Source organism: Falco naumanni, chromosome 1 (genome assembly GCF_017639655.2).
Source record: "Falco naumanni isolate bFalNau1 chromosome 1, bFalNau1.pat, whole genome shotgun sequence".
NCBI lineage: Eukaryota > Metazoa > Chordata > Aves > Falconiformes > Falconidae > Falco > Falco naumanni.
This window is the reverse complement of record NC_054054.1, coordinates 113,864,281-113,878,899: the sequence shown is the minus strand read 5'-3', so window position 1 is coordinate 113,878,899 and position 14,619 is coordinate 113,864,281. Positions and strand designations below refer to the sequence as shown.

Below are 14,619 nucleotides of genomic sequence, written 5' to 3'. Positions count from 1 at the left end.
CTTAAATACAGTCTCAGTGCTTTTGTTCTGTGTATACAAAATACATGCTCAAATAGTACAGTACCTGCTCTGATGAATAACTGCTGTTTGTATGGCTTTTTAATTAGTTGCTTTGTTTCGGATTTTTAAAATGTTATTAGCAAAATAAAATGGCAGACATGGTAGTGTGCTGGTGAGATGTTAGGAGTACCTTGGTTTAGCAATGGAATGCTGCAGATTCTTCACTGGTTTAAACATAGCGTTCCAGTGCATTCTTTCAGAATACCTTTTCTGAGACAAGTGAAAAGTAAAGTACTACTACAAGTAGAAATACTGACAGCTTTAAAATATTACTCCTGCTTTTTTTCCTCCTCCCTTTTAGCAAAATTTTAACATTTTCTGAATTAATGGGAGTTATATTGGTGTTCGTATAATAGCAGAAGTTCTTGATAGCGGGTTGAAAATGTGCATAGTAAATGACTACACATGCATACACATGTATGAGAATCAATATTTAATAATCCCCTTAGCTGGATTTTTAAACGCATCTTTTAATCCTCCGGTATATTACCGATATCTAATGACCTATCTCCCCTTAGCTGGACTGAACTCGAACATGAATGTAAATAACATGGACATTACTGGTGGTTTGTCAGTGAAGGACACTTCTCAGTCCCAGTCTCGCCTTCCTCAGTGGACACACCCCAACTCAATGGATAATCTGTCCAGTGCTGCTTCTTCGCTTGACCAGAACTCCAGCAAGCACGGTATGTTGCGTTTAATCTCTGTGTCAGTCTGGCTTTTTGAGACTTGAGTCATATTTCAGTTGTAATTTTTTTTTTTTCTTGTTACTATTTTCGGTAAGTGCTCATAAATGGTTGGTACAGAGTGCCCTTTGAGACTGTGATATTTTTAAAATGATTTCTGCAGTCATATTCAGCAATGCATCGAAGTGCTTGCAGCTATCATTTCCTACATGCAATGTAGGAATGGTTTTTTTCATTTGCTGATTTTTGTTGCTCAGAACATGGAGTTCAAGTAAAATAAGCCATTAGTTTTGGCAAAACAAGTCCCACAGTCTTCCCCTTACTCCAGATCTGCATACTTTCAATCCAAAAAAACTTTACATTGGCTTTCTCCCACAGTTTTTCCAAGGTCATCAACTTTTCACAGCCAGTCCTGTAAAAAGGCGCAATGGATTACTTAATTACCCACCCTGGGAGTTAGGAGCACAGACTTCATATTTTTCCAAAAGTGGTTGCTAATCTGTTTGAACACCTTTATCCCTAACGCCTCCAGTATCCTGAGTCGTTTATTCCTTTATTTCCTGTACCAAGTTTATTCTGTTAGGACATGGTGCTCTGTTAACTTTATTGTATCCTGGATTTTGTTATGAGTGGCATGAATTATTTCTTTTACAATAGTATTTTTTTCTGCAAGTAGCTGAACTGTTTATGCCAAATTGTTGTTTGGTAGTTTGTAGGAACATGAGAATGGCCATTTCAAATCATCCATCCCATCAGCAGTGAATACCTAGAGAAAGATGGGAAGAGGGTTTGCCTACAGTTTGCCTATATTCCTTAGTATGTCTCAGCAAATTCTTACTTACCGTCAGTGTAATGATTTGAATTACTTAGTCTCTTTTTGGCAGTAATGTAATGTGAATTTCTTTAACTTCAGTGTCTAGATCACACCAGCGGTGTATCTCACAGCTGAAATGCCTAGTAAGGCTTCCAAGGCTTTTAAGCCTTGCTTACCGTGTTTATATTTTAATTTTCTTTTTTAGGTTTGTAATACAGAAAGAAAAAAAGAAAGTAATGACATAATGCGGGGACTGATGAAATTCCATACCCAAAATTGGTCCCACTCCTAAACAAAGCCTTTCCATTTCATTCATTACAGGTGCTATACCTGGAGGTTTAAGTATTGGTCCTCCGGGAAAGTCCTCCATTGATGACTCTTATGGCCGGTATGATCTGATTCAAAACAGTGAATCGCCCGCCAGTCCACCTGTAGCTGTTCCTCACAGCTGGTCACGTGCCAAAACCGATAGTGATAAAATTTCCAATGGCTCCAGCATAAACTGGCCACCAGGTAACAAAATACAAAGCATTCGTGTTTAACTGATGTCCTTCAAACATATTGTTGGGTTTATTTATTGAATCCTCATGCCTTCTGCTACACAGGCACTTTGGAGAATTATGACTTCATATACTTGTCTTTTTATTATATTTGAAACAGAATTTCATCCAGGAGTGCCATGGAAAGGACTGCAGAATATTGATCCTGAAAATGACCCCGATGTTACTCCTGGAAGTGTTCCAACTGGGCCTACCATAAACACCACGATACAGGATGTTAATCGCTATCTTCTCAAGAGTGGAGGTAAACACACAAATTACTTCCACATCTGTGTATATTTTCTTTTTCTTTCCAAAAAAGTTGACTTTATATATCATGGATTTATTAATTCTTGCATGTAATCCCAATCTAATAATGCTTCTGCTCTGAACTTTCACTGAATATCCAGAAATACTTGATTTAACTATGGGACTAAGAAGTTTCTGGTTTTCCATGGGAATGTAAATATTTTTATTTTGGAAAAGGCTGTGAGATGTAATACAAACTTCTGTGGTCACTGGAAGTTTTTGTAACCTATAACACTTTGTGTTGAACAAGATTTCACTCTCCATACTCACCACCCTCTTTACATACACTTTGTGAAATACTCAAAAAACACAATACAGAATTCCCACAGTTGTTGCTGAAGCAGCAGGCTTCTGTCATACTAATTAATGGCAGCTTTGTTAGAAGATCCATCAGCAAACTAAATTAGAGCAGTTTTGTCCCCAAAACCATCAAAGAAAATTAAAAATAGGGGACCCTATTTCCCAGTGCCATTTTCATTCCTTTTGTCTTGTTGGCTCCTTCTGGCAGTCTTACTTCAGGATGAAAAGGGTAGTCTCTAAAACGATAACCCTTTGGGATTTTGCTACTTGTTAACTAGACGTACTGAAAGTGAATCAGGAGAAAGGTGGCTTGGTTTAATTGTGATCGGCATGCCGAAATAGGTTCTCCGTGCTCTGTTAGAGTGCACTGATGTGCACAGGAATAGTATAACCAGGCTGTCAGGAAGGGACCCATCAGGATTAAAAACGTGAGTTTGGTTCTAGTAGTTACATCAGCGGTATCTGCGTAGATTGTAAATCAGAACTGTCCTTGAAACGGGTTTCCAGCTCTGAGCTTGTTAACTCAAGTGAAGGGATGTGAAACAAGGGAAGAGAGGCAGGGGCTTCCAGTGCCCTGAATGATTTTAGTTCTCTCACCCAAAAGCAATCTTGATTTAAGCTGAAACATGCAGTATTTGTGTGCATGGGTAACGTCGAATTAACTTTTAATGACCCAAATGTACTTCCAGGGCCAGGCAACCCAGATGGTTTGGAGTTAGAAAAGTATAAAGACTGAAGAGTATAAAGTCACAGTTCAGATATAGTGCACCCAAGAAATACTCCTTTTAGGCTGAAAGGCCACCCCTACAGAGCTATCATCTATACTTGTAAGTTAGACAATACCTTCTAAGGTCTTCTTTCTTTATAGAAGGAAAGTATACGCTAGCTCTGTTGGTGTATAATCTGTCTGTGGAGTGAAGAAATAATTACACTACTTAGGGTCAGTCCAGATAAACTTTGCAGAAGTAAACAGTCCCTCAAGAGCTAAAACCTTCTGAGAAGCGGTGACTGTTGGGGTGTGCGCTTCCTTTCCTCATTAGCTTTTTAGCTTGTTAATAATTAATTTTAATTTAAAAATGTCATTGCTGGATCTGTTTCTTTATGCTTGTATAACTGAGGTGTTTGCTCCTAGGTAAAATGATCTGTTATTGTCAGTGCCTTTCCATATGAGGTTGGGGCTGTCACGACATGCTGCCAGGAAAAGACTTGTAACACTGCAGCGTGAAGTACACACGTATTAGCAGAGCTCATCTCCGTTTAGAGGGCTACGCCGCGGTGTGCACCGTCCTCGCACTGTACACACAAAACCTAAGCTTTTGGGTTGATTTTTGTTTTACCCCGTCTGCAAATGAAGCTTTGCAGGGTCAGCTGCTGTGAGCTGAAAGTCTTAGTCATGTGGAATTGGGAACAGTTCAGCTCTGTGGCCTTTCAATCTGATACAATTCCTCATCCTTGCCTGGGGAATAGATTATTTCCAGAGAAGGCCCTGATAGAGAGTTGTTTTGTTTGAGACTGATGTCTGTGGTGGTGTCCTTTGGAGCACAGTGAGTCTGGATAAAGTAAAGTTTGGTTGGTTGCTGTTCCAGTTGGAAATACAACCTGTGGGGTTTTTTGAGCTCTGAGGGATTGAGATTGTCCCTTTACTTCCTCCCTTCTACCTCAGCACAGGGCCCCTTCCCAAAGAACTCGCGTATTTTTATTAGTTGGTTAAAGATGCTTCAGTATCACCTATGTACGTCAGGAATGATAAGTCACCTAGGATACACACTTAATTTTGTTGGTGGCTAGAGAGAATACTTCCAGCTCTTCTGGTCTTTATAACGAAGATATTTTATTTTATGTTCAGTTTCTTTCATTTGCTGCCAGTAAGGAAATTGTATGTATGCTTAGATAGCTCCTCAGATTGTAAATGATTTACCAAGATGGTTTCAAGCTATTTCATTTAATGTTATCAGTTTAAGAAGAGATTGCTAAAATATATCCTTGCTTTACTGAAAGTCTGCAAAAATCTAAAGATGTGTGTGGGCATCAGGATGTAGGAGAAATGCTTGCCTCGAGTAATTTAGGACAAATCACCCATGGTAAGAGGCTAGTTTATCATAGACATCTATGCTCATCTACAGTTGCCATTGCTTAAGTCAGCTGGCAGAGCACCTTAATAAATGAAGCCTGTTCCTTGAGTCTAAACAGTTTAACACTGATTTTTTGAGAGTCATGTATCTTAAAGGGAATGCAGAATTTATCTTCTGCACAGGCACTAGTACATTTGCCAATGTGCCAGCTTTCTTCTACTAAAGACTTCTGCTTCACTTTATCATGCTTTCTATAACATTTCATTCCTAGAGTTCAGAGACCAGTCTGATTAAGGAAAATGCCTTGCATGGTTTGTATTTGCACATAATAGATTTGCTTATGTCACACCAAACATCATTATGCCCATCTTTCTTAGTTGCTTCTCTGCTGGTTCTGCAGGGTCATCCCCAACATCATCTCAGAATGCCACGCTGCCTTCATCGAGTGCCTGGCCGCTTAGTGCCTCCGGCTACAGTAGCTCTTTCAGCAGCATTGCATCTGCACCTAGCATTGCAGGTACGAAAAATGGCCTTTCTACTTTTGCATCCTTCTGCATTCTGAGAAAAGGCCCTAGAAAGCGCTCTCCCAGTTATTACAGTAATGCTACTATAGACAGAAGCGTATTTTTTTAGTACTGTGCTAGGTAGGCAGCTCTCCTGGTAGCTCTTCAGTGGTGAGCGTTGGATGGTATGCCTGGAACTGTGCTAAGGAAAAATGTATTTATTCCACTTGGTGCCACATGTCACTCTGAATTGGCATCAAGATCTCTTAATGACTATTTCCGTTGCAACTTTGACGAGGAATATTGTCTAGGAATTCAGTAAAAACACCCCTACTAGACCCTTCCAGTAAGAGCTGATACGAAATCGTTAATAAACTCACTGTTAAAAGTGAACCATCTTCAGCTGAGGAAAAAGTTTAGTAGTACCTCAAGGAAGTACTCTGCATGGCTCTGGAGGGGTTTGGGGCTCTTTAATGTCTTTTAATAGTCAGCCCGAAGTCTGATGCTCCCTTATAAGGGTGAGCTTGTAGACATTCTAAATAATCAACCCATTCTTTTCATGAGCTATAAATTCCAGAGCACGTCTCTGCAAATCGTGGAAACTGCTTGTGAACTACCTACCTAAATATCCAGTATGTCCCATTATAAAAATGCATTGGGGCTTTTGTGTGGATTGTATTAGCGTTTTCATATATAATCAATGAAAACCCTCCACTCCTTTGGATAAAGGAAGGTGCAACCTCCAGGTCATGCTGCAGAATGCAAAACAAACAGGGCTTGTTTGAAATGTTTTATGCCAGTGAAAGGGAAAGAAAGGAATGGCTTGCTTTTCTGTTATCTGCCATGCATTTCTGCTTTATTTGCTTTTTATTTTTTTGCAGTGTCATCTAATCTTTGTGTTAACCCCATGAGAAGTAGTGACATAGCAGCATCTTCTCTGTGGTAATGTGCATGTATCATGTGCTACATCACAGGCTGAGCTGCTCTGAGTTCTACAACTCAGACTTTTTCCCTGTTTACCTCCACCATTTTACCCGTATTAATGTTTTCATCATCATTGTCAAATTATTATTTTTTTTTGCTACAGTTTGCAAGAAGATGGGAGAATGGTTGCCCTTTCACTTAAATTATTATGGTTCAATATAAAACCATTGAATGATAGAGATAGAGGCAATTTGGGGAGTGTGTGTGTACATATATATAACAGGCTGTGATTTGGTGACTGCTAAATTTGGCTTTAGGACTATTAAAAAAACGTCGATGCCTGCCTGATACAAAGCACTGATTCAGTCTAAGCTTAATCTGCTACTTCAAATCTGGTTTAAAAAACGGTTCACAAGATTTTTGCATCTTGGACTTTGTCAGACCAAGTGTTTTCTGTCTGCAATCAACATTAAAACATTTGTAATCGCAGTCTCATTTGCTCTGGCAGAAGATGCAGTGATGTGACCATTTCAGTCCATTCTAGTCCAACACGTGCAGCTAACGCTAGTGATGATGGCACTGTGCTATGACAAAGAGATTTGGCTCCAATTTTACAACCTATGTTGGTACAAGAAGAAAGGCAGGGATGTGTAGGTCTAAAGATGAATAAAGGGTTTTGTTTTGGTGTCTGTAATTTTGAATCAATTTTGTCTGCCACTCTGGATGCCAATCCATACATCTTATTCCTGGGTTTTGTATTATTTTACAAAACTCTGATTTGGCAGGAACAGCAGTAAGGTAGTTTAAAAACTGATCAAGGAAATAACAAGAGTAAAAAGTTACAAAGAGTGACAGGTTATGATGTGGTCTAATCAACCTCATTTTTCTCAAAAACAAATGGAAAAAACGCCAGTATCTGTTACTTCGAATATTCAGAAATACAGTTTTTGTTGATCTTTGATCTTTGGAATTTTAATTTATCAGAACAATGTATGGATATAGTGGTTAATTTGTATTAGATTAAATGACTTATGTAAGAAAAAGTGGTTAAGTTCTATTAAGCTTTTGAGAGACAATTTTGAAGTGTTTCATTATAATTTTGATGAAATTAGATTTCAAATACTTAAGTCCATTTTCTGGTCTTTTTCAGATGTATCGGTTTTTATGAGAGCAAAATAGTAGGAGATTTCAAAAAGGGAATGGTATACGTAGCAGGTGTTGGGATTCATTAAATAGAAAATTCTTTGAAAATGTAAATACTAGTGTAAGTAGGTTCAAAGGATACAGGATTTATATCACTGGATGGTACAGAATGCTGTTCTTTTCTCTCCTGAAAAGCTGGAAGAATACTTTCAATACAGAAGCTTGATGATTACCCATTAATTGCTAACTAAAAATACACAAATGTATTTTTTTTTTCTGTTACAGGTAAATTGTCAGACATCAAGTCTACGTGGTCCTCTGGCCCAATCTCTCACACACAAGCCTCTCTATCCCATGAACTATGGAAGGTACCCAGAAACACTACTGCTCCTACGAGACCACCTCCAGGCTTAACAAACACCAAGCCATCATCGACGTGGGGTGCCAGTCCCCTGGGTTGGACCAGCTCTTACTCCTCTGGTACTCTTGACTTCTGCGTTTTGTAACACCTGAGTGCTGTCTCTTTGTAATTGTTTACTTTTATTCTGTGTTAGCAATAGTGAGGCACCCCATAGCTGTGGATTAGGCTCCAGAAAGTTGAGGTTTAATACAAGTAAGAGTGTGTCTGTTTTGGGGATGTTTATTTTAGTTAGGATAAGGTGTAAATACTGTCATTTTCAGGTGGTCATATTAGTAATTTTATGTAGGAATTGCCAAATTATTGAACTCTAACTGGGACTTATTTCCATTTCCTTAATTTCTAAAAATATCTTTTAAACATGTGTGTTGTTTTGTGGTATGATCTATGACTGCCTACAAGGCTTCAAGATGAGCAAAGCAGCCCATGGAATTTCATATGGAACACATTTTTGGAGTGTGAAACACTTAGGACCTGATGGCATCGCAAAGCTCAGGGAATGTCTTCATTCCTTCATGCGGGCTCTTTTTTTGGATGTTGTTTTGCTTAAATACAAATACAAGAAACCATGGATTTGGCTATATAAATAATGGATATATAATGTTTGTTTCTGAAGTATTGTCAGCCTCAAAAGCATTACACCTGTTTTATAAAGCTGACTGTTAATCTGCTTTCACGAAGTTGGGAATTAAATGTTCTTCCCTCTTCTTGCTGTTTGTTTTGTGTCTATTTTCTTCACCAAAACCCCACCTGGTGGGAAGATATTGCTCTTTAAGGATTGTCTCTTTAGCCTGAGTATGGTCATGTGTGTGACCACAGAAGTACTGCAGTTTCTCAAATGCCACTCATAAATGTCAAGCTTATACAGTTTCTCATTATAAAACACCAGGCTTGAAGTTTGAAAAGCAGGTTTTGTTGGTTATGTCCTTGTATCTTCAATCAGAACACTGTCAGTGCAGAAATACCTATTTTGAATAAGTCACATACGTTAACCTATCATGGGCAAGACAGCAGAATGCTGCAGTGCTATAAAAATAGCAATAGCAAGCAGCAGTCTGAGCTTGGACGCTTGAATTGCTTTTAAAATGTGTCTTCCAGCTTAATTCTAATGTAACCTGAAGATACAGTTTGTTGCAGTGTCACACCTGTATCCACTAGTTTTCTAACAGTTATTGTGGGAATGTGAAAAATGGTGCATACCTTTTAAACATTAAAAAATAAATAAATAAAAAAAAAAGCAGGTTTTCAGTCAGCAACCTCTCGTTCCAGACAATAAATCAAGATGTGAGTAAACTGCTGTAAGTTTTCAGTAGCCGTAATGCTTGCTGGTGTGCTGTGTTTCCAGATAAGTTTTCTACTTGTAATATGCTCTCCACAACCTGGTAAAATGTTTTGGTGTGGAATTTGTGTTGTAGGTTCTGCATGGAGTACGGACAGCTCAGGGAGAACAAGCAGCTGGCTGGTTCTTCGCAACCTCACGCCCCAGGTAAGTAGAATTGTACATAACTAGTTTTGATAACAGACTTGCCACGTTTAAGAGATAAGAACAATGGTTATCAGCCTTGGCCGTTTGATTCATTTGAATGGAAAATAATTATTCTGCTGCATTTATTTTAAGTGTCTGTCTTCTACAGGGAATTTGTTACATTTTCAAGGTGCTGTCAAATCAAGTATGAACTTTTAAGACCGTGATTAGTCATTCAGCGTGCACCATTTATGTATGTGTAAGTTTGGAGGTGAATGATGTTTCAAAGCAGAGAGATGTAAAATCTGCTTTTCCTATGGGGTCAAATAGGACACTTCTAAGTGTCAAATCTAGTCCTTCCCATAGCATCATTCACAAGGAAGACTATAAGCCACAAAACCTTGAATGTGGACATCCAAATTAATCTTGGGGAGAATTTAGGTGGTTTATGGACAATGTGCTTTTCTTTTGATTTATCTCTGGATTTCTGTGGACTTTTAATGATAAATATAACTTGCATAATGTAAATTGGGAAATTTTGTGCACTGGACTGCAGGGAAGTCTTAAAAAGACAGGTTGTCTTATTCAATGAAGACAGTGATAATTCTATAAATAAATTCTTCTTATCAAAGAAAAACACTTTTTTCCCACCTGTACTTACTATTTAGCTTTTAAAACCTGTTTAGTTAACAAGCATTTAAAGTAAAATCACAAAAACCTTTCCCCCTGTTTGTTTCTTACCAGATTGATGGCTCCACACTGCGGACACTGTGTTTGCAACATGGCCCTCTAATAACATTCCACTTGAACCTGACGCAAGGGAATGCTGTGGTCCGATACAGCTCCAAGGAGGAAGCAGCCAAGGCCCAAAAGTCTCTGCATATGTATGTTTCTGCTTTCTCTTTCCTTTGTTGTGAAGCTGGTTTTATCTCAGAAACTATTTTCTTAGGCATTTATTTGTTAGGACTCGACACCGATCACTAGTTAGTTTAATGTGAGTTTTGAAATTGCCTAATGAGACAGAGAAAAAATAATTGGGGACTAGATACTCATACACTACTGAATAAGAGGTCATTACAAAACTTGATAATAGATATTCGTTAATAATGTGCTCAGTAAGGATTTGTCACCTCTAAGGCTGCAAAGAATTTATAAGATGTGGTAAGAATTCCAAAGGAAGCTCAGAGAGAGCATGAGACATGGTTTTAGCTTTAGAGAGCAATAGAAAGCGCGGAACAATCATAAAGAATGTGTTCGTGGTGGTCACCTTTTTTAAAGGATTTAATGAACGAAATGTATGACAACAAAGTGCGCTTTCTAGGTGTTTGAAAATCCATAGGATTAATTGGCATAGTACACAAGGACTGGAGAATTTGAGGGATAAAATCAGTGACATTAGGGAGGGTTAAGAATGTAGAGACTGATGTTTCAAAGAAATACTTAGGTGCTCAGCGCTGGAAAGCAATTTTCTTTATCAACAGGTTAGACCATGAGTATACTGAAAAACACTGATCATAGCAGAAACATCATTTGGAACTAATTGTACTACTGGCATGATTACCTTCCCTACACTTACAAATTTAGGAGCAATGGTTGCTCCCTATGTGAAATTGCAACTACTCTCCCATTATGAACCTGGTGAACAGAAATTGTAGTAACAATATTTACATTAATGAGCGTGGTGCTTTTTAAACTGTTGATCGTTAATTATTACAAAGCAGCATTCGGAACAATTGGAGATGAAAAATTGACCCATTTTAGTTATATCAGTTTAGATGTGGGCATCAGGTAAAAAAGAATAATGCCGAAGGCAAAATGAGTATGTGAGTTTAAAGATAAGTGCTTATTTTAAATACGTACATGACAATGTCATTACATTATCAGTGATCTGGAAGGCCTCAGTTTAAATTGTTTTTTTAATAGGTTGTGGCATAACTATGGTTACACTGCTAGCAATGACAGGACAGACCTTTCTGAATGAAAAGGATTGAGCTACGTATGTGTTGGATATGCTGGCAGGGTCACAGTGTTAAAATACAGTGGGATTTGTTGAAGCCAGCAGGACGGTGTTAGGGTTCCAAGAGATACCAAGATAAATGTTTACATGGAGTTGATCGTTGGACAATACGTCGCGGAGCCAGCAATCTCAGACCCATATTGTATCCGAAACAGCGTGGCCAGCAGGGCCGGGGCAGTGCCCATCCCCCTGCGCTGGGCACCGGTGCAGCCGCCCCCCGAGCCCTGGGCTCAGCTCTGGCCCCCCACTGCCAGGGGGACGCAGAGGGGCTGGAGCATGTCCAGGGACGGGCAGGGGGCTGGGGAAGGGGCTGGGGCACCAGGCTGAGGGGGGGCTCAGGGGGGAGCTGGGGGGGCTCAGCCTGGAGAGGAGGGGGCTCAGGGGGGCCCTGATCGCTCTCTGCAGGTGACTGACAGGGGGGTGTAGGGGGGGGTGGCCTCTTCTCCCAGGTAACAAGCGACAGGACGAGAGGGAACGGCCTCAGGTTGTGCCAGGGCAGGTTTAGACTGGATAGTAGGAAAAACTTCACTGGAAGGGTGGCCAGGCACTGGGACAGGCTGCCCAGGGAGGTGGTGGGGTCACCATCCCTGGAGGCGTTTAAAAGCCATGTAGATGTGGTGCTGAGGGATGTGGCTTAGTGGTGGCCTTGGCAGTGCTGGGTTAATGATTGAACTTGACAATCTTAAAGGTCTTTTCCCACCTAAATGACTCTGTGATTTGATATGAGAATATCTTGCTCGCACTTTCCATCTCTGGTTGTGTGGGGTTTTTTTGCTATATAAATGAGGAGCAGCAGTGATTAATATTTTCGAAAATGAATTTAAATTTTTTTGTGGAATGCACAGGTTTCAAAGACTGCATTTGGATCTCTTCACTTGCGTATTTAGGAAAGGTAGAAATTCTTAAGATGTGATTTTCAGCAAGGAGCATTTGCACAAACCCAGCTTGGTGATGGCTTCCAGGCTGCAGTCAGGCAGTGGGGGGCAGTAGCCATTGCAAGGACGTTTGTATTCCAACAAAAGGGTAACTGTTAACGTAGCTGTTCAGAGTTCCATGCCATGCAGTGGGGAGACAATTAATACAGAGAACCTGGAGGTTTAGGCAGACACTGCCAGGTCATTTATCTTTCATTCTTCTTTAAAAGATCTTAGGTTGCAAAATAAATTTGAGAAGAAAATAAAAGCTAGGTTCTTGGAGGTGTTCTGCATCCGTTGCATTAGTCATGCAGTTACTCTTGTCAAATATATACAAAGGGAATTAATTTTAAACGTACTATAAAAGAAAAGCGAGGTTTCAGGAAATGGGGATGTGGGTGCGGAGCGGGGAAGACAAAACCTTCAACTTTGCAGGATGTGTGGGGAGTTGCATTGAAGTACAAATCAGTTTTCAGAGTACAGCCCCAGTGGGTTTCAAGTACAGCTTTAAATAAAGCAGGAATAAGCGTTGGGCACAGAAAAGTTGAACTGTACATTGAAGAGTTAATATTAAGCATTTCAATGGGTTAAGACCTTTAAGGGTATGAAAGCATTGTTGATCATGGGGAAAAAAAAAAAAAAAAAAAAAGAGATTCCCTAATCTTTCTGAGTTTGTTTTCTGAAAATATTTTGAAGTATTTTAAAAGGCAAAGGAATTGCATACCTCATGGTCTGGAGCTTGCTTTGCTACATTATATGATGCATGGTTGGAGCTATATTTTATATCTTTATAGTAAAGCAAAGTGCTGGAATTGCTACAGGTCACATTGCCCAGTGCTCAGAAATAATAAAAGCTACAACATTTATGCAAAAGCAAAAGTGGGGAAAGGAGGTGTTGTCAGGTGCTTGAGCACAAACTTGGAAACTAAAAAGTTAACCATTGAGTGTGATGGCTGTAGGCACCCTGAGGTGCAAGGTGTCTGAATTTTATTCTGCTCTTGTATCTTGCAGCTTAAAAAACCCCAGCTTTTCTTGGCTAGTTGATTTTAAAATACCCAGCAAATGATTGAATCTGCAGGATTTAAATACTAGAATATATTCTGTGACGACAAATTAATGCGAAGAGAATAGTTTTTGAAAATATATTCTAATAAATTTGTCATTATTGGTGTAATTTATTACTGATAACGCTGGTATGCTTGTACCTTTATGCCTAAGTCGATGCGTGTTAATAAAGCGAGGCGGTCTCCACGCATGGCTTTGTGTGTTTGCCTGCGGATGCAGAAAGGTAGAGGGAAAACAGGACAGAGGAGCCTTTGTTTAAGAGACCGGGATGACTAAAAGCGAGCAGATGTGGCATAACACCTCACCTCGAATTCAGCTTGGGGGCTCACCAATGGGTCTCTGTCCACCCGGCGTATTTCCCCAAGTGCCCTTTGCACCCCTTGTTTCATGTCGCTGCACCTTTTGTTTTTGTCCTCAGGTGTGTCCTGGGAAACACTACCATCCTGGCCGAGTTTGCTGGTGAAGAAGAAGTCAACCGCTTCCTAGCCCAAGGCCAGCCGCTGCCGCCCACCTCCAGCTGGCAGTCCAACACTGGAAGCAACCAGACCCGCCTGGGCTCCTCCAGCAGCTCCCACGGCTTGGTGCGCAGCGACGCCGGCCACTGGAACACCCCCTGCCTGGGGGGCAAGGGGAGCAGCGACCTGCTGTGGGGGGGGGGTGCCTCAGTACTCCAGCAGCCTTTGGGGACCCCCGAGCACCGACGACGGCAGAGTTATCGGAAGCCCGACACCTTTGAATACTCTTCTTCCGGGTGATCTTCTCAGTGGGGAGTCCATCTAGGAAACAAGAGAAACAAAATGGAAATAACAATCATCAGCACTAAAGGAAAAATAAAAAATTGTAACCCTTTCCAGTCCCGGGCTTGATGAAGAATCCAGCTTTAACAGATCAGACTGGCAGCCCTTTTTAGTACCTCTGTCCAATATCGAATATGAAACTGCAGAAGCCCTTGTGAACTGTTCCTGAAACAGTATGGGCTTCTTTTGGTCAGTGTCACATGCTAATGACAGGTTTTTATTTTTTTCGTGGCTTTTTGTTTTATGTTGTCTTTTTATGTTTGTATGGTGATTTTCAAAACAAAGTATAAAAGCTGCTTAGAATAGGTCTATCATGAAGGGCACTTTTCAGAATTTGGGCTGGAAAGGGTTATTTTATCAACCTGGGGGGTGGGGGGGTGGGGAGGAGGGGAATGAAAGCCTATTTAAAATGAGCCTGTGACTATTATGCACATTACCAGAGGCGGACCCACTAATCAGAAAGGGTGAAGTGTGATATTTACCATTGGTACAGAAAAGTAATGAATCTGAATGGTAACTATTGACTGTACAGGTTGGGGGTGGGGTGGGGGGTGGGGGGAGGGCAGGGTTGGGGTGTCTCTGTGTCCACTACT

The 14,619-nt window shown here is 40.3% G+C and overlaps 1 protein-coding gene across 1 annotated transcript in view; it reads left to right on the top strand.

Annotated features, from left to right (window-relative positions):
- TNRC6C (trinucleotide repeat containing adaptor 6C) overlaps window positions 1–14,257 on the top strand; it is a 109,177-nt gene extending 94,920 nt beyond the window's left edge. The window contains 9 exon segments of the mRNA XM_040579594.1: window positions 579–746; window positions 1,882–2,073; window positions 2,221–2,364; window positions 5,181–5,297; window positions 7,636–7,830; window positions 9,184–9,254; window positions 9,978–10,117; window positions 13,648–13,879; window positions 13,881–14,257. Of these exon segments, the coding sequence (XP_040435528.1) occupies window positions 579–746; window positions 1,882–2,073; window positions 2,221–2,364; window positions 5,181–5,297; window positions 7,636–7,830; window positions 9,184–9,254; window positions 9,978–10,117; window positions 13,648–13,879; window positions 13,881–14,009 (1,388 nt within the window). The 3' untranslated portion in view covers window positions 14,010–14,257.
- The last annotated feature ends 362 nt before the right edge of the window (window positions 14,258–14,619 follow it).